This window comes from Somniosus microcephalus, unplaced genomic scaffold (genome assembly GCF_052327205.1).
Source record: "Somniosus microcephalus isolate GS21.2 unplaced genomic scaffold, FLI_Smic_1.0 unresolved_chr1, whole genome shotgun sequence".
Classification (NCBI taxonomy): Eukaryota; Metazoa; Chordata; class Chondrichthyes; order Squaliformes; family Somniosidae; genus Somniosus; species Somniosus microcephalus.
Window position 1 is genome coordinate 115,114,873 of NW_028225179.1, and position 26,221 is coordinate 115,141,093.

Consider the following 26,221-nt stretch of genomic DNA (forward strand, 5'->3'; position numbering starts at 1 on the left):
GTTGTTATTGTAGCATTGCTGTCACATTTCGAGGCTTATTTTTTGTCTAGTTGGCTGAGGAGGGGTTTTGGGGTAGATATGTGTTACATTGTTGCTAGTTTGTGAGCGGCAATTTATTCATCCTACACGAACATGGAGAGGGTGGGGAGGAAATCTGTCATGCGCGGTAACGCTAACTAGGAGGTATTGCATTGGCCACCTGTTATAGCTACATATGGAGTCGGCCACCTGTTATTTGGACTATCAATGCAGCTATAACAGGCCCGTAAATATATATCATATATATGTGTATATTTCAATATAAGATAGTCACCAAGAAATCAAATAGGGAATTCAGAAGAAACTCCTTTACCCAGAGAGTGGTGAGAATGTGGAACTCGCTACCACAGGGAGTGGTTGAAGCGAATGGTATAGATGCATTTAAAGGGAGGCTAGACAAGCATATGAGGGAGAAGGGAATAGAGGGTTATGCTGATAGATTTAGATGAGGAAAAACAGGAGGAGCCTTGAGTGGCGCATAAACGCCGGCATGGACTGGTTGGGCTGAATGGCCTGTTTCTGTGCTGTACATTCTATGTAATTCTATGTAAATATGTTGCCTTAAATTGGTGCCTGTTATCCCACAATGTAAGTTAAAGCCTCTTGCGATTCAGATGATTAACACAAATCGCAATGGAGCCCGATTAGTAGTTGGTGAATCAAACATGGACGTGTCTACCTCTAGCAACCCCGTTTCTTGGCTGCACAGTTTTCTCTGTATAACTGCTGTCGTTTCGCGGATGGAGGTGATTTCCGCCGAATTTTTCCTCATGTTCTCTTCTATCTGTCCGGAGATGGTCTGCTCCTTCTGTCTCAGCTTGGTCGTCAGGCTCTGCTCCTCGTCACTCAGGAACCGATGCAGTTTACCAAACTCGCACTCGATGTTCGTCCGCAGACGGTCAGCCTGCTTCTGTTGAGAGAGCGAAGATCTACTCAGTCGTGGAAGAACCGACTCGCTGACAACCACGGCCAAGGAAGGTCAGATATTATAGCACAATTCAGAACAAAATTGAATGTAAGGGTTGTGAGCAATAGTTATCGCCAATGTATTGGCGTCCTGATTCAGGGTTGGGAGTGGCGTAGCGTGGAGCTGAACTGTATTTGAGCTTGGGGGTGTTTTGTTACGATGAGGTAAATCAGGAAGTAGTATTAGATACCACCAAAAGTCTTGCTTCCCACATATGGGAGAAGTATTAAATTCCAAAACTATTACAAAGTATTTACAGCACAGAAACTTTGCTCAACAGGTTCATGCACGTGTTTATACTCCACACGAGCCTCCTCCCACTCTTCTTCATCCAACCCCACCAACATAACCTTCTATTCCTTTCTCCCTCATGTGTTTATCCAGCCTCCCCTTAAATGCATCTATACTATTCACTTCAACCACTCCCTGTGGTAGTGAGTTCCACATTCTCACCACTCTTTGGGTAAAGAAGTTGCTCCTGAATTCCCGATTGGATTTATTAGTAACTATCTTATACTTATGGCCCCAAGTTCTAGCCTCCCGCACAAGTGGAAAGATCTCTCTACATCTAGCCTATCAAACCCTTTCATAATCTTAACATAGGAACATAGGAACAGGAGGAGGCCATTCAGCCCCTTAGGCCTGTTCCACCATTCAATGAGATCATGGCTGATTTGCGACCTAACTCCATGTACCCGCCTTTGGTCCATACCCCTTAATACCTTTGGTTAACAGAAAGCTATCAATCTCCGATTTAAAATTAACAATTGACCCAGCATCGATTGCCGTTTGCAGAAGAGAATTCTAAACTTCTACCACCCTTTGTGTGTAGAAGTGTTTCCTAATTTCACTCCTGAAAGGTCTGGCTCTAATTTTTAGACTCTGCCCCCTAGTCCTAGAATCCCCAACCAGCGGAAATAGTTTCTCTCTATCTACCCTATCTGTTCCCTTTAATATCTTCAAGATCTCTATCAGGGCACCCTTCAGTCTTCTGTTTTCTAGAGAAAAGAGCCCCAGCCTCTTCAATCTTTAGCCTTTATTGCAATGGGGTTGGAATATAAGAGTAAGAAGGCCTTGCTGCAATTATACAGGGCTTTGGTGAACCTACACCTGGAGTACTGTGCACAGTTTTGGTCTCCTTACCTAAGGAAGGATATACTTGGCTTAGAGGGAGTGCAACAAAGGTACACTGGATTGATTCCAGGGATGAGGCTGTTTCTCCTGGTTGGAGCGTCTAGAACTAGGGATCATAGTCTCAGGATAAGGGGTCGGCCATTTAGGACTGAGATGAGGAGAAATTTTTTCACTCAGAGGGTTGTGAATCTTTGGAATTCTCTACCCCAGAGGGTTGTGAATGCTGAGTCATTGAGTGGATTCAACATTGAGATCAATAGATTTTTGGGCACTAAGGGAATCAAGGGATACAGGGTAGGGCGGGAAAGTGGAGTTGAGGTAGAAGGTCAGCCATAACTCGATGGGCAACATGGCCGACTCCTGTTCTTATTTCTTATGGTCTTAAATCTTTCCTGATCGGTATCACCTCTCAGTTCTGGTATCGTTCTACTAAATATTTTTTGCACCTTCTCCAGTGCTTTGATGTCCTTTTTAAAGACTAACCGAGCTTCAGAGACAGTTAAACCTCAGGGGTTTACTTGATTCGGCCCAAATCCTATTGTTTCAGGTCAATTCACTGGAGACTGAGTGTAATGATATCAGCAAATAGTGATTGTATTTGCCTGTTTGATTACTTATGCCTGACCAGCAGAGGTCATGTGAGAGACAAGCAGTCCAGAGAAGTTTAGTTTCGGGTTCGCTTTAGATGGATTTCTAACATGATGTCTCCTGTAAATGCTGTTAACTGAGTTGAACATACTTTAGATAAAAACTCATTCTCTTTCATAAATGTCTTGTCATTGAACCCACAAAGAAATCAATACATGGTGTCAGAAGAGGATTGAAAGAGATGAAGAGGAAAAATCTGAAGTTAAATCAGCTCTCCACATATTAGCAAGCCAAAAGAGAACATCGTTACTTACCATTAGAGAATAGCTAATGAAATGAAAAATGGAAGGTTTACTCCCACCGGCGAAGCTTCAGTTGACAGGTAATGTGGCTGAAAATTGGAGGAGATTCAAACAACGTTTGGAATTGTATTTAGCGGCAATCGGAGCTGACGAGAAAAGTAATAAAAAGAAATCGTCACTGTTCTTACATGTCGTGGGTGATGAAGCGCTGGAGGTGTATAATAACTTCACATTTGCTGCTGATGGAGACAATATGAAGCTAGATAAAATAATGGAACAGTTTGAGGCCTACTGCATACCTAAATGTAACGTGACGTTTGAGAGGCACAGATTTTTCACATGTGTACAGAAAACGGGTGAGTCTATTGATCAGTATGTGACTGAACTGAGAAACCGAAGCAAATCGTGTGAATTTGGGGGACTGACAGACTCGCTGATAAAAGACAGACTGGTGTGTGGTATTCCAGATCATGGTCTAAGGGAAAGACTACTAAGAGAGCAAGATCTAGACCTGGGAAAAGCCATAGCACTGTGTAGGGCTACAGAGACTGTGAAGTTGCAGGCAAAGGAGCTGTTCAGTGACAATAGCTGCAACGTGGATGCAGTGAGAATGAACGGACACAAACCGTTTAACAAAAAGAGCGCCAATGTGAAAAAAGAGGCGTGGCCAGCGAATGAAAATGAAAGGGGCAATCGAAAGACATGTAGTCGATGCGGTACACAGCATCCACCAAGAAAGTGTCCAGCATATGGTAAAACATGCAATAGTTGCAACAAAAACAACCATTATGCCCGTTGCTGCAAGAACCAAGCGCAACAAAGCAAGGTCCATGCAGTAGATGAAAGCGAGATAGAGGAGTTCAATGTAGATGTTGTGTCTGAAAACAAAGAAGAAAAAAGAGACTGGATGTTGACACAAAGTGAATGACATACACATTCCATTTAAATTGGATACTGGAGCACAAGTTAATGTGATATCAGAGACTGATTTTAAGAAAATTAGACCCAGACCAAAGAGACATGGAATCAAAGTGAAAGTGACAGGATAATCAGGTACTGAAATACCAGTGAAAGGAAGATGCATTGTCAAAGTGACACACAAGGACAGAGAGCACACGCTAGCATTAATCGTGGTGCCAAAGGATGTGCAAGCCATACTAGGTTTAAAAGCCTGTGAGAGACTGAACCTGGTAAAGAGAGTCCTCGTTGTGGAAAGCGAAGGAGAGACAGTCTATGATGAACTCATGAAAGAGTACAATGACCTATTTAAGGGTCTAGGCTGCCTGCCAGGAGAACACACGATCAGAGCAGATAAAAGTATGCCAACGGTCATACATCCATGCAGAAAAGTTCCGTTTGCTCTTCAAAAGCAACTGAAGGCAGAGTTGGACAGGATGGAAAGCCTGAACGTGATTCAGAAGATAGATGAGCCAACTGAGTGGGTGAGTTCCCTTGTCATTGTGGACAAAAAGAATGGAAAGCTCAGAATTTGCCTGGATCCAAGAGATCTAAACAGAGCAATAAAGAGAGAGTACTTCAAGCTTCCTACACGTGAGGAAATCATGGCAAAGTTTGCAAATGCAAAGTATTTCAGCAAGTTAGATGCATCATCAGGATTTTGGCAGATGAAATTGGACGAAGCAAGTTCAAGACTGTGCACGTTCAACAGTCCATTTGGCAGATACAGATTCCTAAGGTTACCATTTGGCATTGCCTCAGCTCCTCAAGTGTATCACAAGACTATCCATATGATCTATGAGCACCTGCAGGGAGTTGATACATCAATGGATGACATCATAGTATGGGGAACCACGAGAACTGAGCATGACGAGAGACTGAAAAAAGTGCTGGAAGCAACAAGGAAAACAAACCTGAAGCTGAATAGAGAGAAATGCCAGCTCGGGGTGACAGAACTGATATTCGTGGGAGATATCCTTAGCAGTGAGGGCATCAGACCAGATCCCAGAAAGGTGTCCGCCATTGAGAATATGCCAAAGCCACAATGCAAAAAGGACGTGCAGAGGTTTAATGGAATGATCAACTATATTGGTAAATTCATATCCAACCTCTCAGAAAAGATGGCGCCACTGAGGCGACTAACTGAAAAGAACATAGAATGGGAATGGAATCATGAGCATGAGAAGTCATGGAGCGATCTAAAGAAACTGCTCACAGAGGAACCAGTTGTGAGGTTTTATGACCCAGCGAGACCCATCAAGATATCATCAGATGCATCACAGAGTGGGCTCTGTGCCGTTCTTCTGCAAAAATATGACTACTGGCAACCTATTGCATATGCATCGCGCTCAATGACAGACGCGGAGACGCGATATGCTCAGATAGAAAAGGAGCTGCTCAGCATCACATACGCCTGTGAAAGATTTCACCAGTTTGTGGCAGGACAAGCAATCAGTGTAGAGACTGACCATAAGCCCTTGATTGCATTGTTCCAAAAGCCACTAAATAGCTGTCCGCTTAGAATACAAAAAATGATGATCAGGCTGCAACGCTATACACTGAATGTTGCGTACACACCGGGTAAGCTGATGTATACAGCAGACACGTTGTCCAGAGCTGTTGAACCAAGTGAGCCCGCAAACACCAAAATGGATGAAAAAGTGAACGCCTATGTGGACATGATCACAAGTGCACTGCCCATAGCAGATGCAAAAATGGAGCTCATAAAGACTGAGACAAACAAAGATGAAACACTGAGACGACTGAGAAAAAGCATCTTGGATGGATGGCCCAACATGAAGCAAGGCTGCTCACCTGACATAGCAGAGTACTGGAACTGCAGGGCGGAACTTTCACTGGTCGAAGACATCATCTACAAAGGAAATAAAATAGTTATCCCAAAGAGTCTGAGAAAAGAGATGCTAAAAAGGATCCATGGAGGACATCTGGGAATCGAAAAGTGTAAGAAAAGCGCACGAGAGGTGATGTACTGGCCACGAATCAACCAAGATGTGACAAATGAGGTGTCAAACTGCACAATATGCCTGAAATATCAAGCAAGCAATCCTGTAGAACCACTAAAGCCACACCCAGCACCAGACAGACCTTACCAGAAGGTAGGCGCTGACCTATTCGTATGTCAAGGGAAGGACTATCTTGTAGTCACAGACTATTACTCCCTGTATCCAGAGGTTTGTAGACTGTACACCACCACTGCAGATGCTGTGATAACATGTATGAAAGCCATATTCTCCAGACATGGCGTGGCAAGCGAGGTCTTCACAGACAACGGACCCCAGTTTTACAATGCAAGTTTCTGACACTTTGCCAAAGAGTGGGACTTTGTCCACACAACGTCAAGTCCTCACTTTTCACAGTCCAATGGTCTAGTGGAAAAATCGGTCCAGACAGTGAAAAGACTGATGTACAAGGCAAAAGACAGTGGAACTGACTTCTACCAGAGCATGCTTGTATACCGCACAACACCGCTCGAGTGTGGTAAGTCACCAGCCCAACTCCTTATGGGACATTGGCTAAGGTCAAACCTACCCATCCCGGAGAACCTCCTGAAAACAAAAGAGGGGGAGAAAGTGAGGAAGTTCAATGAGCAACAGAAAGAAAAGCAAAAGTACTACTATGACAGAGGAACACAAAACCTACCTGAACTCCACACTGGTGACCAAGTAAGGTTCAAAGACAAAACAAACACATGGACTCAGAAGGGAACTGTCCTGAGTGAAGTTCAACCAAGATCATACACCATTCAGACAGATGAGGGTGCTGTTCTGAGAAGAAATCGTCGAGATCTTCTCATGGGACCAGCCACAGCAGGTCGAAAGACTGATACTGTTGAACAACCTGAGCACGCAGCTGAGAAATCATCATCTGAGGCAAGAACTCAGGTTCAAGGACAATTAATCAGAAAATCCTCAAGACACGTGAAGCCTCCTGAGAGACTCATTGAGCAAATTTAAGGACTATTGTTATAGAAGGAAGTAATGTTATCTTATTCTTTCTTCAAGTTCTAGTGTATTTACATATTTCATGTGAACACACAAAGCAAGGTTAAAAACCTTGATCATGATAATGATAATGTAAGTTCATTAAGTGTTACAGTTAAAATGCAGATTAATACAAAGAAAACATGTTGTTAGTTAAAAGTAAAATACTTTTGTTTTAAAAAAGGGAGATGTAATGATATCAGCAAATAGTGATTGTATTTGCCTGTTTGATTACTTATGCCTGACCAGCAGAGGTCATGTGAGAGACAAGCAGTCCAGAGAAGTTTAGTTTCGGTTTCGCTTTAGATGGATTTCTAACATGATGTCTCCTGTAAATGCTGTTAACTGAGTTGAACATACTTTAGATAAAAACTCATTCTCTTTCATAAATGTCTCGTCATTGAACCCACATACAAATCGATACACTGAGGGTACAGAGTCCGACGATGATCTAAAACATTCAAAGCTCAGCCAATGGCAAGGAACGGATTGTCACCAACAAATTTAGATTCATTCGAGAAGAAAAGTTTAAAAGTGTGGCTTCCACCTAAAGCGGTTTCTAGGCATTTCCAATTATTGGTTTTGTTTTCAATGTGAACTGCAAATCCTACAATTGGAGTACTAGTGTTCACATTCATGGCAAACGCACTGTGTTGATTAAGAACGTAGTCACTTTAAAGAACACAGAAACAGGGGTAGGCCATTCAGTCCCTCAAGCCTGTTCTGCCATTCGATCATGGCTGGACTCCATCCCTCTCCCTGGCAACTGTCTGAGGCTGAACCAGACTGTTCGCAACCTTGGTGTCGCATTTGACCCTGAGATGAGCTTCCGCCCACATATCCGCTCCATCACCAAGATCGCCTACTTCCATCCTGTATCATTGCCCGACTCCACCCTTGCCTCAACTCATCCGCTGCTGAAACCCTCATCCATGCCTTTATTGCCTCTAGACTTGACTATTCCCATGCACTCCTGGCCAGCCTCCCATCTTCTACCCTCCGTAAGCTTGATATCATCCAAAACTCAGCTGCCCGTGTCCTAACTCGCACCAAGTCCCATTCGTCCATCACCCCTGTGCTCGCTGACCTACATTGGCTCCCGGTTGAGCAATGCCTCATTTTCAAAATTCGCATCCTTGTTTTCAAATCCCTCCATGGCCTCGCCCCTCCCTATCTCTGTCATCTCCTCCAGCCCCACAACCCCCCCGAGATATCTGTGCTCCTCTAATTCTGCCCTCTTGAGAATCCCTGATCATAATTGCTCAATCTTTGGTGGCATTGCCTTCAGCTGCCTAGGCCCTAAGCTCTGGAATTCCCTCCCTAAATCGCCCTGTCTCTCCACCTCTCTTTCCTCTTTTACAATGCTCCTTAAAACCACCTGCCCTCATATCTCCTTATGTGGCTCGGTGTTAAATTTTGTTTGATAATCGCTCCTGTGAAGTGCCTTGGGAATTTTACTACATTAAAGGTGCTATATAAACATAAGTTGTAATTGTATCAGTATCTTAACTCCAGTTACCTGCCTTGATTCCATATCCATCAATAGCCTTACCTAAAAAAATCTATCAATCTCAGTTTTGAAATTTTCAATTGACCCCCCAGCCTCAACAGCTTTTGGAGGGAGAGAGTTCCAGATTTCCCCGACCCTTTGTGTTTTTTTAAATATTCGTTCTTGTGATGTGGGCATTGCTGGCAAGGCCAGCATTTATTGCCCATTCCTAATTGCCCTTGAGAAGGTGGTGGTGAGTCGCCTTCTTGAACTGCTGCAGTCCGTGTGGTGAAGGTACTCCCACAAGTGCCGTTGTTTCTTTATAGCGGTTTGGTACAAATGTGTGTCTCACTCAGCCATTTCAGAGGGTAGTTAAGAGTCATTGCTGTGGGTCTGAAGTCATATATAGGCCAGACCAGGTAAAGGGCATTTTCTAATATCCAGATGGGTTTTTACGACAATCATGGATACTTTTCATAGTCACCATTACAGATACTAGCATTTTTATTCCAGATTTATTTAATTAACTGGATTTAAATTCCCCAGCTACCATGGAGGGATTTGAACTCACGTCTCTGGATCATTAGCCCAGGTCTCTGGATTACAAGCCCAGTAGCATAAACCACTGTGCTACCGTCCCGTGAAGAAGTGCTTCCTGACATCACCCCTGAATGGCCTAGCTCTAATTTTAAGGTTACGCCCCCTTGTTCTGGATTACCCTACCTGAGGAAATAGTTTCTCTCTCTCTACCCTAGCAAATGCTTTAATTGTCATAAACACCTTGATTAAATCACCCCTTAATCTTCTTTACTCGAGGGAGTACAAGGCTGTTTGGATTTGCCTATCTGTTGATTAAAGGCTTGGGCCTAGCAATTTGTCTAAGGCAGTGTTGCTAAACGGGCGGTATCGGACAAGCCGCCCGTTATACACAGTGCCTGATATTCAGGCCCAGTGCAGTCAATGGAACGGAACATCAGGAGCTGCGTATAATGGGCGGCCGAACCAATACCGCCCGCTTTGCGCCTCCGCCCGAGACCAATTTCTAGGCTGTTGCCCTTTTAACCAAGCTCAGTTTCATGACTGTTATGTATTATGTGTTCTCCTCCCACCTGCGGTGGCGCTGTCACAGCAGATAAATGGTTGGGTTTGTTCTCTTGGTTGGGTTTTTGTTCTCTTTGTTCTGTTCTCTCCAGAACCTTCCTTTTGAATAAAATACCTCATGTTTGAATCTCTGGGTTCTGAGTCCCAATTGTGTCTAGGTAGAAAGGTACAGACACAAAAAAGTGGCGACGAGGATCGGATGAATCTGCGTTGTGGGAACTTTCTTGTTTTCGACTACAAAACACTCGGAACAGAGACGGGTGCAGTGAGTCAACAGAAATTAAAATTTGAAACCTGAGATGGCTACTATATTCAGAAACATCGGTGATTTTGATGAAAATGTGGAGCAATGGAGCGCTTATATGGAATGTTTTGATTATTTTGTTTTGGCGAATGCGGTGGCAAATGATAAGGTTGTGCCTACCTTTTTGAGTATACTGGGAGCAAAGACATTCAACTTACTGCGCAGCCTTGTACAACCAGTTAAGCCAGGAACTAAAACATTTAAACAACTAGTGGAAATTCTTGGAGCACATTTTTCACCGAAACCTCTGGTTATTGTTGAGAGATTTTGATTTCACAAACGGAATCAAGAGGAGGGGGAAACAGTGACTATGTTTGTTGCTGCTTTAAAAAGGTTGTCAGAACACTGCGAGTTCAAGGAGGTGCTGAATGACACCATTAGAGACAGACTTGTGTGTGGTCTGCAAAGTGCAGCCACACAGAAGCAACTTCTTACTGAGGACAACCTTACTCTTGAAAAGGCCATTGAAGTAAGTGTCTCCATGGAGATGGCGGAAAAGGAGGCTCACCAGTTTAGTTCAACAGGGAGAGTTCACAAGGTGTCATCTGAGCCTAAAGGTGTGCGGAACGGCACGTTACCGTTGTGGGAAAATGGGCCATCACGCTTAATGACTGCTGGTGTACGGAGCTGGAATGCCAAAATTGTGGCAAAAAGGGTCACGTTGAACGCGCCTGTAGAGGTAAAAAAAGAACAGAGAGAGCTGGGAAGCATGAAAGCAAAATGTCTGTATTTGGACAAGAGAAGAAAAAGAGTGTTCATTCAGTGCAGTATGATGGAACAAGCAAAACAGAGGGGAGTGACATCTCTGAGGAGGAAGAGGTGCACATACTGACGGTTGCAGGTGGTCCAAATGGCTACTGGGTGTCACCACTGGTGGAGGGACAATCAGTGCGGATGGAGGTGGACACAGGTGTGGCTATGTCCCTTGTTTCAGACACTGTCTACAACAAAATGCTAAAGCATCTTACCCTTCAGCCAACAAACATTGTGCTAAAGACGTATACCGGTGAACCTGTGGCCATGAGAGGCGCCATTGAGGTGACAGTTAAATTGAATGGACAGACTGCGAAATTGCCACTATATTTGGTAAAGGGAAATTACCCATCTCTACTGGGACATGCATAGCTAGAGAAAATCACACTGGACTGGCCTGCAGTCTGCATGATGTCAAAAGGGGAGTCAGGTCTGACTGCAGTTTTAAACAAACATGCAGAACTCTTCAATGGTGAACTTGGGAGCATGAAAAAGATCAGCGTGAGACTGAACATTAAACCTGACAGCAAGCCGAAGTTTCACAAGGCCCGACCTGTACCCTATGCAATTAGGCCAAAAGTTGAGGCTAACTTGGAGGCCTTAGTCGAGAATGGAGTCCTGGAGCCTGTGAGCGTGAGCAAATGGGCCACACCCATTGTTCCTGTCCTGAAAAAGGATGGATCTATTCGAATCTCCGGGAATTTTAAAGTGACTATTAACCTGGTGCTGTCTGCGGAACAGTACCCTCTTCCCCTCATTGGTGATCTTTTTACGGGCCTGGCCGGAGGGCAAAAGTTCAGCAAAATATACTTATACCAGGCTTATCTACAAATGCATGTCGATGACGAATCAAAGGAGTTGCTGACAATTTTGACACACAAGGGGCTATATAGGTACTGCCGCCTTCTGTTTGGAATTACGTCGGCCCCTGCTCTATTCCAAAGGGCAATGGATCAGATTTTGAGTGGACTGCCAGGAGTCCAGTGCTACCTGGACGACATCCTTGTCACTGGGACAAATGAGGAGGATCATCTTCTGAACTTGGATGCGACACTACAGCGACTGAAAGAGTACGGACTCAGAGTTCATAAGGACAAATGTGAATTCTTTCAGTCTTCAGTTGAGTACCTGGGGCATGTGATTGACACTACTGGCCTGCTTAAGGCGCCATCAAAGGTCAAGGCGATCGTGGAGGCCCCAGCACCCCAGAATGTGAGCCAGTTACGTTCATTCCTGGGGTTACTTAACTACTATGGAAAGTTTATTCCAGACTTAGCAACATTGCTGAAGCCACTACATCAGTTGCTATGTCAATGCAAAACATGGAAATGGACTGAACTGTGCAACGAAGCTTTCGTCCAAGCAAAGAAAGCATTGCTGAATTCGGAGGTCCTGACACACTTCGACCCAAAGCTACCCGTGCAGCTAGCATGTGATGCATCACCATATGGTGTGGGAGCAGTCATATCCCATATCATGCCTTCTGGTGAAGAGAAACCTATCGTCTTCGCATCACGCACCTTGAACAAGGCCGAGGGTAACTATGCACAGATTGAGTGCAAGGCCTTGGGAATCGTTTTTGGAATTCGAAAATTTCATCAGTACCTGTTTGGGAGAAGATTCACACTTCTGACGGACCACCGTCCATTGACGTCAATCTTCGGGCCCCACACCGGAATTCCGTCTCTTGCTGCAAGCAGGATGCAAAGGTAGGCTTTACTGTTGTCAGGACACACATACGACATCAAATATCGCAAATCAGACTTGCACGGCAATGCAGACGGTCTCTCGAGACTGCCCTTGCCTGTTGCTCCCCCAGAGCCTCGTCAGATAGACATCTTCTACTTTAGACAAGTGGAGGGAGCACCTGTCACTGCAGTTCAGGTGTTAAGGTACACCCGCAATGATCCAGTCCTGTCTGAGGTAATGGACGATGTCATTCGAGGGAGAGCTATAGGAGATTCTCCTAGTTTGAAACCTTACGTTTCAAAAAGAAATGAGCTCTCCGTCCAGGCAGGTTGTCTTCTCTGGGGACGCCGTGTCATCATTCCGCCACCTCTGAGGGAACCTATACTGCAACAACTTCATACAGGCCACAGTGGGATGGTTCGGATGAAGGAAATGGCAAGAAGCTACTTCTGGTGGCCAGGTCTCGATGGAAATATTGAGGAGAAAGCCAAAACATGTTCCCCATGTCAAAGGGTCTGGAATGTTCCACAGCTGGCAACCCTACACCCCTGGGATTGGCCTGAAGAAGTGTGGCAGCGAGTACATGTGGACTTCGCCGGTCCTTTCGAAGAGAAGATGTTTATGGTGGTTGTGGACGCTCGTAGCAAGTGGCCGGAGGTCGCTGTGATGAGGTCTACCATGGCAGAGAAAACAATTGAGAAACTTGGTGAGATGTTCAGCCGTTATGGCTCACCGGATCAACTCTTAAGTGACAACGGTCCACAATTTGTATCACAGGAGTTTGCAACCTTCCTGCAAGTGAATGGTGTCCAACACATCAGGTCTGCGCCCTATCATCCCTCTACTAACGGCCTGGCAGAAAGGTTCTTGCAAACTTTGAAGCACGCCTTGAAGGCATCGCAAGGTCAGGGCTCAATCCACCAACGTCTGAACAGCTTCCTGTTGTCCTACAGGAACGAGCCGCATGCCACAACCAAAACTTCCCCCGCTTCGCTCATGATGAAGAGGCAGTTGCGGACAAGTTTTGACTTACTCAAACCTCCAAGGGCAGAGCAGGTTGTCCAATGTCAACAACAAGCTCAAGTTGAAAGGAGAGAGAAAAGAGCCAAGGAGAGACGGTTTTATCCTGGAGAGCATGTCCTAGCTCGAAACTACAACACTGGACTGAAATGGGTTCCTGCTACGGTGATCACGCAGACGGGCCCTGTGTCTTACACGGTTGAGACTGCTGAGGACGTCGCCTGGAGAAGACACACTGATCAACTGTTGCTAGGAGCAGAGACAGCCACAGAGGCTCCAACGGCTGGTTGGCCTGAACTGTTTCCGGATGATACCGCAAACCAGCACCCTTCGCCACAGTGCTCTTCTCCAACACAGGAAGTCAAAGAGACTGTTCCACCTGTGCAAACTCCTGACTTTCGACTGACACAGGCACCTTCTCTATCTAGGCCTGTGTCAATGCCTATTGCTGTGGAAGCCAGCGATGACCGCCAGTATCCTGTCAGAGAGCGGCGGCCTCCAAGACGCTTGGATCTGTAGGCTTAGCGACTTACCCACAAGACCGCGGCAGAATAAACCCCAGGGTAAAGTCAGGGTTTGAGGCAGTCTACCTCTACCCTTGGTTAGTTGAATGCATTGAAAGTAACTTACCTGTTGAGGAATAATGTGGACATTTCATATAAGTGGGGAGGAATATGTTAAGTATTATGTGTTCTCCTCCCATCTGCGGTGGCGCTGTCACAGCAGATAAATGGTTGGGTTTGTTCTCTTGGTTGGGCTTTTGTTCTCTTTGTTGTGTTCTCTCCAGAACCTTTCTTTTGAATAAAGTACCTCATGTTTGAATCTCTGGGTTCTGAGTCCTAATTGTGTCTAGGTAGAAAGGTACAGACACAACAATGACCGTCAAGATGAAGCTGGACAAAATGTAAATACACATTTCCATAAAGTGTATCATCAAGTTTGAAGTTAACACTCCCCTTGAGTAGTGGCAGGCTTCCAAACATTATTTGCAGGCGGATTATTGGTTCTGCTGGCCCGGTTTTAATATATATATGGTGAGTCAAACTAAAAAGGAAGAAGAAAGACTTGAATTTATACAGCGCCTTTCACGGCCACAGGACGTCCCAAAGTGCTTTACAGCCAATGAAGTACTTTTTGGAGTGTGGTCACTGTTGTAATGTAGGAAACGCAGCAGCCAATTCATGCACAGCAAGCTCCCACAAACAGCAATGTGATAATAACCAGATAATCTGCTTTTTGTTATGTTGATTGAGGGATAAATATTGACCAGGACACTGGGGATAACTCTGCCTGCTCTTCTTCTTCAAAATAGTGCCGTGGAATCTTTTACGTCCACCTGAGAGAACAGACGGGACCTCGGTTTAACGTCTCATCCGAAAGACAGCACCTCCGACAGTGCAGCACTCCACTGGGCGTGTCAGCCTAGATTTTGTGCTTAAGTCTTATGAAGTGGGGACTCGAACCCACAACCTTTTGACTCAGAGGTGAGTATGCTACCCACTGAGTCACAGTGGACAAGCCACAGAGGATCACACCACTTCTTCCTGGTAACATAATGGTTGCTCAAATTGCCACTTGCAGGTTCAGCTCTTGCTGCCACTGGGCACCAACCATCAACAGAAATAAGATTGCCAGTGAATCGAGTATCTCCGATGGTCAATTCACCCATCTGCAATGACCCAGATCCCCAATTTGTTTTGTTAATATTCCAAATTAATTGCCTCATATTGCTCAACCACACCCTCACCACCACCTTTGATGCCCTAGTCCCTATTAAAACAATTACCCTCTCTCACCCTGGCCGTTCCCCCTGGTCGTTCCCCCCCCCTCATCTTCGCTCCCTTAAGTCCAAAGGACGCAGACTTGAATGGATATGGCGGACAACTGGTTTAGCCATTCACTGCCAGATCTAGCTGGACCACATAAAGCATTATCGGGTCCTGCTCTCGGCTGACAAAATTGCTCACTATTCCCAAATCATTCTGGAATGCAAAGATAAACCACGGCTCCTATTCTCTATTGCTAACCATCTTCTTAAACCTCTCTCCCCGTCTCCTCCGCCCTCACCTCCAACAAGTGTGAGGAGCTCATAGACATCTTTGTCTCTAAGATTGAGACCATCCATTCAGCTGCCTCTGACACTTCCCTTCCTTCCCCTAACCCACTGGGGCAAAATTCCTCTAAGGGTCCCCCCTGCCCTAGCCCTGAACTCACATCTTTCTCCAGTTTCTCTCCGATCTCCCTTCATGACCTCTCCACGCTCATCTTATCCATGAGACCCACTTCCTGCTCCCTCGACCCTATTCCCACCAAACTGCTGACCAACTTCCTCTTCTGGCTCCTCTTCTGGCTGTTAGCTGACATTGTTAACAGTTCTCTCTCCTCAGGTACTGTCCCCCTCTCCCTCAAATCTGCCATCATCGCCCCTCTCCTCAATAAACCAACCCTTGAGCCCTGTCCTTGCAAACTACCGCCCCATCTCCAACCTCCCTTTCCTCTCCAAAGTCCTTGAACGTGTTGTCGCCTCCCAAATCCGTGCCTTTCTTTCCCATAACTCCATTTTTGAATCCTACCAATCAGGTTTCCGCCCCACCACAGTACCGAAATGGCTCTCATCAAAGTCACAAATGATATCATTTGTGACTGCGACAAAGGTAAACTATCCCTCCTCATCCTTCTCGACCTGACATTGTTGACCACTCCATCCTTCTCCAATGCCTTTCCACTGTCGTCCAGCTGGGTGGGACTGCACTCGTCTGGTTCCATTCCTATATATCTATGTGTCGGCTGTGGCTCAGTGGGTAGCACACTTGTCTGTGAGCCATGAAAGTTGTGGGTTCAACATCCCACTCCAGGAACTTGAACACAAAGCTAGGCTGACACTCCAGGGGAGTGCTGCACTGTTGGAGGTGCCGTATTTCGGATGAGACGTTAAACTTGCTCTCTCAGGTGGACGTAAAAGATCCGATTGCACTATTTCGAAGAAAAGCAGGGGAGTTATCCCTGGTGTCCTGGCCAATATTTATCCCTCAACCAACACAACAAAAACAGATTATCTGGTCATTATCACATTGCTGTTTGTGGGAGCTTGCTGTGTGCAAATTGGCTGCCACATTTCCCACATTACAACAGTGACTACATCTCAAAAGTACTTCATTGGCTGTAAAGCGCTTTGGGACGTCCAGTGGTCATGAAAGGCGCTATAGAAATGCAAGTCTTTATTTACCTCATTATAATGGGGTGCAAAGAAATGGCAGACCAACTAAATACATATTTTGGTTCTGTCTTCACAAAGGAGGACACAAATAACCTCCCAGAAATACCGCGGAACATAGGGTCTGATGAAAGGGTGGAACTGAAAGAAATCAGTATTTGTAGGGAAATGGTGTTAGGAAAATTGATGGGACTGAAGGCCGATAAATCCCCAGGGCCTGATAATCTACATCCCAGGGTACTTAAGGAAGCGGCCCTAGAAATAGTAGATGCATTGCTGGTCATCTTCCAGAACTCGATAGACTCTGGAACAGTACCCATGGATTGGAGGGTAGCTAATGTTACCCCACTATTCAAAAAAGGTGGCAGAGAAAAAGCGGGGAATTATAGACCAGTAAGCCTGACATCGGTAGTGGGGAAAATGCTAGAGTCCATTATAAAAGATGTAATAGCAGAGCACTTGGAAAGCAGTGACAGGATCGGACAAAGTCAACATGGATTTACAAAAGGTAAATCATGCGTGACTAATCTACTGGAATTTTTTGAGGATGTAACTGGTAAAATAGATAAGGGAGAACCAGTGGATGTGGTGTATTTGGACTTTCAGAAGGCTTTCAATAAGGTCCCGCATAAGAGATTAGCGTGCAAAATTAAGGCACATGGGATTGGGGGCAAGGTATTGACTTGGATAGAGAACTGGTTGGTGGACAGAAAGCAAAGAGTTGGAATAAACGGGTCGTTTTCCGAGTGGCAGGCAGTGACTAGTGGGGTACCGCAAGGATCGGTCCTAGGACCCCAGCTGTTCACAATATATATTAATGATCTGGACAAGGGAATTGGATGTAATATCTCCAAATTTGCAGACGACACAAAGCTGAGTGGGAGGGTATGCTGTGAGGAGGATGGCGTGAAATTCCAGTACGATTTGGACAGGTTGGGTGATTGGGCAGAAACATGGCAAATGCACCATAATGTGGATAAATGCGAGGTTATCCACTTTGGTGGCAAAAACAGGAAGGCAGATTATTATTTGAATGGCAATAGATTGGGAGAAGGGGAAGTGCAATGAGACCTGGGTGTTCTTGTGCACCAGTCGCTGAAGGTAAGCATGCAGGTGCAGCAGGCAGTTAAGAAGGCAAATGGTATGTTGGCCTTCGTAGCAAGAGGGTTCGAGTACAAGAACAAGGATGTCTTGCTGCAGTCGTACAGGGCCTTGGTGAGACCGCACCTTGAGTATTGTGTGCAGTTTTGGTCACCTTACCTGAGGAAGGACATTCTTGCCATGGAGGGAGTGCAGCGAAGATTCACCAGACTGATACCTGGGATGGCAGGAATGACATACGAGGAGAGATTGTGTCAATTGGGCTTTAACTCACTGGAGTTTAGAAGATTGAGAGGGGATCTCATCGAAACCTATAAAATTCTGTCAGGTCTGGACAGACTAGATGCAGAAAGGATGTTTCTGATGGCTGGGGAGTCCAGAACTAGGGGTCGTAGTCTAAGGATAAGGGGTAAGCCATTTAGGACTGAAATGAGGAGGAATTTCTTCACCCAGAGAGTGGTGAACCTGTGGAATTCTCTGCCACAGAGGGCGGTGGAGGCCAGTTCATTAAATATATTCAAGAAAGAGTTGGATATATTTCTTGAGGCTAAAGGGATCAAGGGATATGGGGAGAAGTCAGGGACAGGGTACTGAATTTGGATGCTCAGCCATGATCTCATTGAATGGCGGAGCAGGCTCGAAGGGCCGAATGGCCTACTCCTGCTCCTATCTTCTATGTCTATGTTTCTATGTAGCCAGAGAATCCCCTGCAACTGCTTCTCTTCCCGCTCCCGCTCTCGCATCGTTACCTCTGGTATCCTTGGCCCCTCCTATTTCTCACCTACATTTTGCCCCTTGGCGACATCATCCGAAAACACCGCATCAGTTTCCACATGTACGCTGACGACACCCAGCTCTAGCTCACCACCTCTTCTCTCGACCCCTCCACGGTCTCTAAATTGTCAGACTGCCTGTCCGACATCCAGTTCTGGACGAGCAGAAATTTTCTCCAACTAAATAAGCTAAGTCACGAATGTGGTCAAAACCTCACATCAAGCGGTGGCCGCACTTGCTGGGCACATTTACCCTGTCGCTGCACTAACTGCGACCAGAGCGATTCTTGCCCCGAGATTAGTGCTGGCTTTGCTAATGTCTCACCTTCAGCTCCACCGCGTCCGCTTCCTCTTCCCTTTGGCTTTTGGAAATTTCTTCCATTTGCTTCTGAAAGCAGCCCAGTGCATTTTCCAATTTTTCCTGAAACGAAATGGAATACCATCAAAAAAAATGGGAGTCCAGCACTAACCATCAGCAACACTTTCCAGATACTCCGTACGCCACCTGGTCAGATCGGAATAGGCAAGGACTAAATATTGCATTGTAATTTTGGGGGTTACACTGGTTTGCACAAAAGACTAGCACTCAACTAAAGAGGAGGCTTCTCTTTGTCTTCTTACATTGGATATATCTCTACAATATAAGAACATAAGAAATAGGAGCAGGAGTAGGCCATTCGGCCCCTCGAACTTGCTCCGCCATTCAATAAGATCTTGGCTGATCTTCTACCTCATCTCCACATTCCCGCCCGATCCCCATATCCCTTGATTCCCTTAATATTCAAAAATCTATCAATCTCTGTCTTGAATATACTCAACAACTGAGCCTCCACAGCCCTCTGGGGTAGAGAATTCCAAAGATTCACCACCCTCTGAGTGAAGAAATTTCTCCTCATCTCAGTCCTAAATGGCCGAACCCTTATTCTGAGACGGTGACCCCTGGTTCTAGACTCTCCAGCCAAGGGAAACATCCTCCCTGCATCTACCCTGTCAAGCAAGCCCTGTAAGAATTTTATATCTTTCAATGAGATCACCTCTCATTCTTCTAACCTCTAGAGAATATAAGCCTAGTCTACACAATCTGTCCTCAGAGGACAATCCCCCCATCCCAGGAATCAGTCTGGTGGACCTTCATTGCACTCCCTCTATGGCAAGTATATCCTTCCTTAGCTAAGACCAAAACTGTACACAATACTCCAGGTGTGGTCTCAATGGGACTGCAGTGTGTGCTGTTAGCCCTATCAGCTGTGTCAGTTGTGGCTCACCTCTGAGTCGGAAGGTCGTGGGGGTCAAGCCCCCACTCCAGAGACTTGAGCATATAAAGCTAGGCTGACACTCCCAGTGCAGTGCTGAGGGAGTGCTGCCCTGTCGGAGGTGCCGTCTTTCGGATGAAACGTTACACCGAGGCCCCGTCTGCTCTCTCAGGTGGATGTAAAAGATCCCACAGCCACTATTTTGAAGAAGAGCAGGGGAGTAGTCCCCGGTGTCCTGGCCAATATTTATCCCTCAATAATCATCACAAAAAAAACCCAAATTATCTGGTCATTATCGCATTGCTGTTTGTGGGAGCTTGCTGTGCTCAAATTTGGCTGCCGCGTTTTCTACTTTACAACAGTGAATACGCTCAAAAAGTGCTTTGGGACATCCTGAGGTCATGAAAGGCGCTATATAAATGCAAGTCCTTTTTATCAATGCCCTTGGCTTGGCTTGGCTGTCCACGGGAGATTGCACCGTACGGTCGAGAATCGCAGCCTTGGCAGATCCTATCCTGAAGTCAAAAGTATGTGCTTTCAGTGGGCCTCCCCAAAGGATTCTGGCTCCGATGTCGCCAAGCAGGTATTAGACGAGGAATCCCCGTTTAATTTTTCTGACTCAGGTGAATCCCTTGCAACATAGATACGCCGAGACACTCCGTTGCTGTCCCGCTCAATCAATGGGCAGAGAGATGGGAGCACACATTTATGAAGTGAAATATCGCACCTTGTGGGGCACGGCACTGATAGAGTGAGCTTTCGTGGTGAAATCGGAGGCAGGAGGAATCGCATCTGCTGCCCGTTATACAACACGCCCGAAATTCGAAACTATTGCCCGTATTTTTCGATCGGAGGCTTCCTGCGTGTGGACACCTCCAATCTGGAAAAAATCTACGTCCTTACTGAGGGCTCTGGAGGTCCAGACATTTCCGCTCCTGGGCCTCTCCACTATGAAATGCGCAGAGGCCCAGGTATCCCAGGGGCGCAGGCGGTTTGCAAGCATCCCTGGGATCATGTGGGCCAGCTCAACCAACGGAAGAAGGGAATTTCCCTTCATACTTTTGACAGCTCTCAGCGTAGATCTGTCAAATGTATGATGGGGGTCACTCCAAAAACACATCAAAACATTAAATACATTTTTTTTTTAATCACATTTTTTAAAATTAGTTAAAATTACAATAAATTAAATATTTTAAACAAAAATTTAATTGTTGGAAAAAATGAATTAAAGTTTTTTACAGGGCTAAAAATAAACTTACCTTTTTTATAATTATAAAATTATAAATGAGTGAAAAAAAAATATTGTTTTACTTTTTTTAACTCTTATGCTGGTAATAGCAGGTCTTATGCCTCTGCTTTTACCAGGCGTAAGGTTTTTAAAGGATTTCAGCGGGCGGAGGGTCTCCAGAAAGCAGAACTCTCCACCCGCAGAGGCCCTTCTCCAGGGCACTTGCAAGGTCCCTACGGGTGTGTTCACCGCTCATACACAGCCGTAGTGATCGGAAAATAGGGGCCAATGGATCTGAATATTGGGCAGAGCGCAGACCAGGCGACTGACGCGGATTCTGGCCTGTTGTAAGGTCGCCCCCGGCCCCGTCCAATTTCACCCTGGAGTTTAGCGCCCTCTGCGCCAGCCCGTCATTTTCACGAACCCGCTTTGCCGTTTCGTCGTGCTTCTCCCATCGGAAGGCCGCCTGGTCCCGTCCCTGGTTCAGGACCAGTCTGCGAACGCTCTCCGCCAGGTTGGCCATGCAGCAGTTGGGCCGGATGTGCTGCCGGGGGAAGGCTTCCCTGCACTGCGGGCAGGAGACATTCCCTTCTACCGCCCGCCAATACTGCAGGATGCAGCTCCGGCAGAAGTTGTGGCCGCAGTCAATGGTCACCGGGTCCCTGTAAAAATCCAGACAGATGGAACAGGTTGCCTCATTTCTCATGTTCTCTATTTCCCGTTCGGATGTCATTCTAACCCAACGGCCGCAGGCACAGCTTGTGTCGAATGCAGTTTCCCAGCACGAATAAAACAGGAAGATATTTGGCCGGGAGTGAGATTTGTTGCTGTTTTTTTTCTCTCTCTCTGTTATGGGGAGAGCGTCCTGAAAATGAAGGACTTGGCAAGCAACTGTAGCGCGGAAGTGAGCAGATAAGTGCAGGGTGACTTGAGAAGGTGGCTGAGACAGGACATGCCATTGAATCGGTACATAAACTGCAACAGTAAAAGAACAGAGCCTGTTCAAGGTCACGCTAAAAGAAACACTGATCCTGTCAGCATAATGAAAGATCCGTTCGTTCCCCGGGAGAACAAAACCGTTAAAAAGAAAGATCTTGCATTTCTACAGCGCCTTTCACAACCTCAGGATGTCCCAAAGCTCTTTAGAGCCAATGAAGAATTTCTGAAGTGGAGTCACTGTTCACTGTTGTAACGTGGGAAATGCGGCAGCCAATTCGCACACAGCAAGCTCCCACAAACAGCAATGAGATAATGACCAAATCATCTGTTTTTGTGATGTTGGTTGAGGGATAAATATTGGCCCAGGACATCGGGGATAACTCCCCTGCTCTTCTTCGAAATAGTGGCCGTGGGGTCTTTTACGTCCACCCGAGAGAGAGAAGACAGGGCCTCGGTTTAACGTCTCATCCGAAAGATGGCACTTCCGACAGTGCAGCACTCCCTCAGCACTGCACTGGAGTGTCAGCCTGGTTTTTGTGCTCAAGTCCCTGGAGTGGGGACTCGAACCCACGACCTTCTGACTCAGAGGCGAGGGTGCTACCCACGGCTCAGTTGTTTGTCTATTCAGTAATGTCTGGCTATCATGTGAAATATGGCGCAAGCTTAATTCCTTGCCCACATTTCTGTTCCTCTGATGCTATGATTTTTATTTTGTGACCTTTTTGTACTGATCAAGGTTACCAACCATGAGAAGAAAGAGTGGAACACCATTCCAGTTCACTAAAGTATCTGTATCAAACCTCCCCTGCTGTGGAAATACCACTGAGTTTTCCAGTACGCTTGTCCAAGTATTTGAGGCGTCGGCAATTTTGCTCGACCTGTCCCATGAACAGTTTCAGTGAATCCAGTCCACAGATAATGGGGGAGAAATTCGTTATAGCCCCGTTTGGGGCGCCAACATTTAAAAGTTGAGAAAATTGGCGCTAATGTTTCTAAACTTTTAAAAAGTTCAGTTTTGTGCTCCAGGAAGGAAGTGCGGTACTAAATCAAGCGCTCCATAGAATCATAGATAGAATCATAGAAAGTTACAGCACGGAAGGAGGCCATTTCGGCCCATCATGTCTGCGCCGGCCAACAAAGAGCTATCCAGTAAATCCCACTTCCCAGCTCTTGGTCCGTAGCCCTGCAGCTTAGAACATCCCAAGTGCACATCCAAGTACTTTTTAAATGTAATTAGGGTTCCTGCCTCTACCACCCTTTCAGGCAGTGAGTTCCAGACCCCCCACAACTCACTGGGTGAAGAAATCTCCCCTCAAATCCCCTCTACACCTTCCCCCAATTACTTTAAATCTGTGCCCCCTGGTTTTTGACCCCTCTGCTAAGGGAAATAGGTCCTTTCTATCCACTTTAACTCTGCCCCTCATAACTTTATACACCTCAATAAGGTCTCCCCTCAGCCTCCTCTGTTCCAAGGAAAACAGACCCAGCCTATCCAGTCTTTCCTCAGTGCTAAGATTCTCTACTCCCGGCAACATCCTTGTAAATCTCCTCTGTACCCTCTCCACTTCCTTTTTGGATGGCAAACAGGCAGTAGGTGGGGCGGAGTCTTCAGCAGCACTGCACACTGGGCCGTGCAGTGCTGCCGCGTTCAAAGGTCCCGTCCCTCCCTTAAAGGAAAGGGCCATCGCTGCAGGCTCTGCAATTTAAAAAGTACCTCCCTGGAACAACAAGATAGCCGCGATCCCACGCGATCAGCCCGGCACTCAAGCAGAGCGCTGGGCTGATCGATCGCGGGCAGGAACCCATGAAAAAATCGCAATGTGAAAGGTAATTTTTTTAAATTACTTCGGCCACCTCACCCCCCCAAAAGCGGCAGGCCGCCCGATGCACGCCTCCTGCAGCTGTTGGTGTTTTCGACCAGCGCTGCTGCAGGGGGCAGAACTCAATTTCGGGTCCGGGACGCTACCGGGGTGATGCGCAAGGCGATGACGTCACGATCTCCAGGCGAAGGAGGTCAGGGTGCAACGCCGTATCACCGCAGGAAAACCCCCGCCGAATATGGCGGGAGTTGATGTCAGCGTCCCACCCGGTCACAAAGCCATTGGTGCAAAGGCACCCAATTTTGCCCCCAATGTTTCTCTGTGAAATGTGTTGGTGAAAGTGTGGAGATGGGGCGTTGGGGTAATTTTAACTTAGGGCGATAGCATACGATATCGAATTGGTCACCCTATTCTACACCTCACCTGAATTTCCTGTCCAGTGCCTGGAATGAAACGGAAAATCAAGCAGGGTGTATAATGGGCTGATAATTCAATATGCTCCATTGTACAACCATCGCACAAAGTAAAAATTACCCTCATGTTATCAGCCTTCTAAAATGAAACATGCTCTGCCTGACAGTTCAGTTATACTCCCACCTTCTAGAGTTTCACATTCAACAACAAAACCGGGGTAAGGTACGGAAAAACAACGTATTCTGTAGGGGGGCATCTTTTAACTGGTTTAAAGTAATTTACCTGGTCAGGCAGCCTTTGCCTGCACACTGACCAATTCCAATCTTTTACCTGGTTTACGGTAATTCACCTGGTCAGGCAGCCTGCTGCTACACTGTAAACCAAATTCCAATAAACCTATTTTCAAACAGCGGTTTTGAATCACTACCCCACCTTCCAGTTCTGACTGGAGGGCTTATAATTAATGATATTAAAACGGACAACTGATCTGGATGAGAGAAAAATCAAGCTTTTATTAAACTAAAAGAAACTATAATCAAATATAAAACTATACCACACGAACACAGTAATTACAGTAAGATTGCTTAAATGGGGGAAGGCAGACGGCAAAAATGAGGGATTAAATGGCTACAATGTTGATTAAACAATCTTAGCAATTTCCCCTTAATCACCATCCCCTAACTCCTTACTAGGTTGCCTTGCCGAGGAGTCCGAAACCCTGCTCACCTGGGGTCCAGTGAAGTAAGAGCGTAAGGAAGAGATAGCTTCTCAGGAGCTATCTTTATACCTGGAAAAGTCTGTCTGCAAAATTCACGCCCAAAGTTCCAATACACAAGAGAAACGCTGATGATTGGTTGATTCAAAGTGGTTGGAATGGGTTAATGTGTCTGCACTGTGGGGCCAAAATGTTCCCGCCCACATCCAGAGCTCACCTGGGCTAAAACAAAAGGGAATCCAACTGCCCTATTGTCCAGAATGATGGGTGCTTCAAAAACTCATTCAATTCCTAAACTGTTGCATATCAAAATCCATTCCATGCCTTCAGTATCTCATTGTCTGTGAGTGCTTTGAATGGCTGAATTGCTGTGTAAACAGAAGAAGTTTCAATCGATTGTCCTGCTAGTCTCAAGTGGGCTAATCTCTTATGTCAATAAACAACTTCAAGTGCTTCTGAGGGGGAAACTCCCTGGTTTGATTGACAGGTCTGACTCACAGCCACTGCTAGATCCTCCCACACAGACATACTCCAAGCTGCTAGCTGCTCTTTAAGCCTATTTGGCCATGCTTTCTGACGGCCATTTTCAAACCTCTTTGAAATATTCACAGTTCAAAACTCAGAGGTACCATTTTTTAATAAAATGTAATGTCTTAGATCCTGAAGTTGCCCAAGTGCTGCTCTGTCCAACGCAGCTTTTCACGATTCTGGGTATGTTTTAAAAAACTGTCCTATCCAGAGGCAATTCAAAACATATAATTCTTCATCCACGATGTGGAACAGTATTTTCAATCTTCAGGGAAAAATAGGGGAATTTTGCGACCCCTACAATTCATCGTGGTAATTTTAACTTTTAGTGACAGTACAAAATGGGCGGTCGGTCCAATATCGCCTGTTTTACAGTATCGTCACAAGTTAAAATCGCCCCAGTTTAGCGGTCCAGGCACCAATCTCGAGTGCCGGTGTGAAATCATGGAATCATAGAATAGTACGGCACAGAAGGAGGCCATTCGGCCCATCAATTCATAGAAACAGAAAAATCGGAGCAGGAGTAGGTCATTCGGCCCTTCGAGCCTGCTCTGCCATTCAATATGATCATGGCTGATCCTCTATCACAATACCATATTCCCGCTCTCTCCCCATACCCCTTGATGCCTTTTGTGTCTAGAAATCTATCTGTCTCCTTCTTCAATATATTCAGTGACTTGGCCTCCACAGCCTTCTGTGGTGGAGAATTCCACAGGTTCACCACCCTCTGAGTGAAGAAATTTCTCCTCATCTCAGTCCTAAATGTCCTACCCCGTATCCTGAAACTGTGACCCCTCGTTCTAGACCTCCCCAGCCAGGGGAAACATCCTCCCTGCATCCAGTCTGTCTAGCCCTGTCAGCATTTTATACATTTCAATGAAATCCCCTCTC

The 26,221-nt window shown here is 46.0% G+C and overlaps 1 protein-coding gene across 1 annotated transcript; it reads right to left on the minus strand.

The window, feature by feature from the left end:
* Nucleotides 1-649: 649 nt before the first annotated feature.
* Nucleotides 650-21,620, minus strand: LOC147095726 (tripartite motif-containing protein 26-like). Its single transcript, XM_085973702.1, has 3 exons — nt 21,294-21,620; nt 18,759-18,854; nt 650-949 (listed from the first exon to the last, which is right to left on the minus strand). Exons 1-3 carry the CDS (start codon nt 21,618-21,620, stop codon nt 650-652), a joined length of 723 nt encoding a protein of 240 aa, XP_085829828.1.
* Between the last annotated feature and the right edge of the window lie 4,601 nt (nt 21,621-26,221).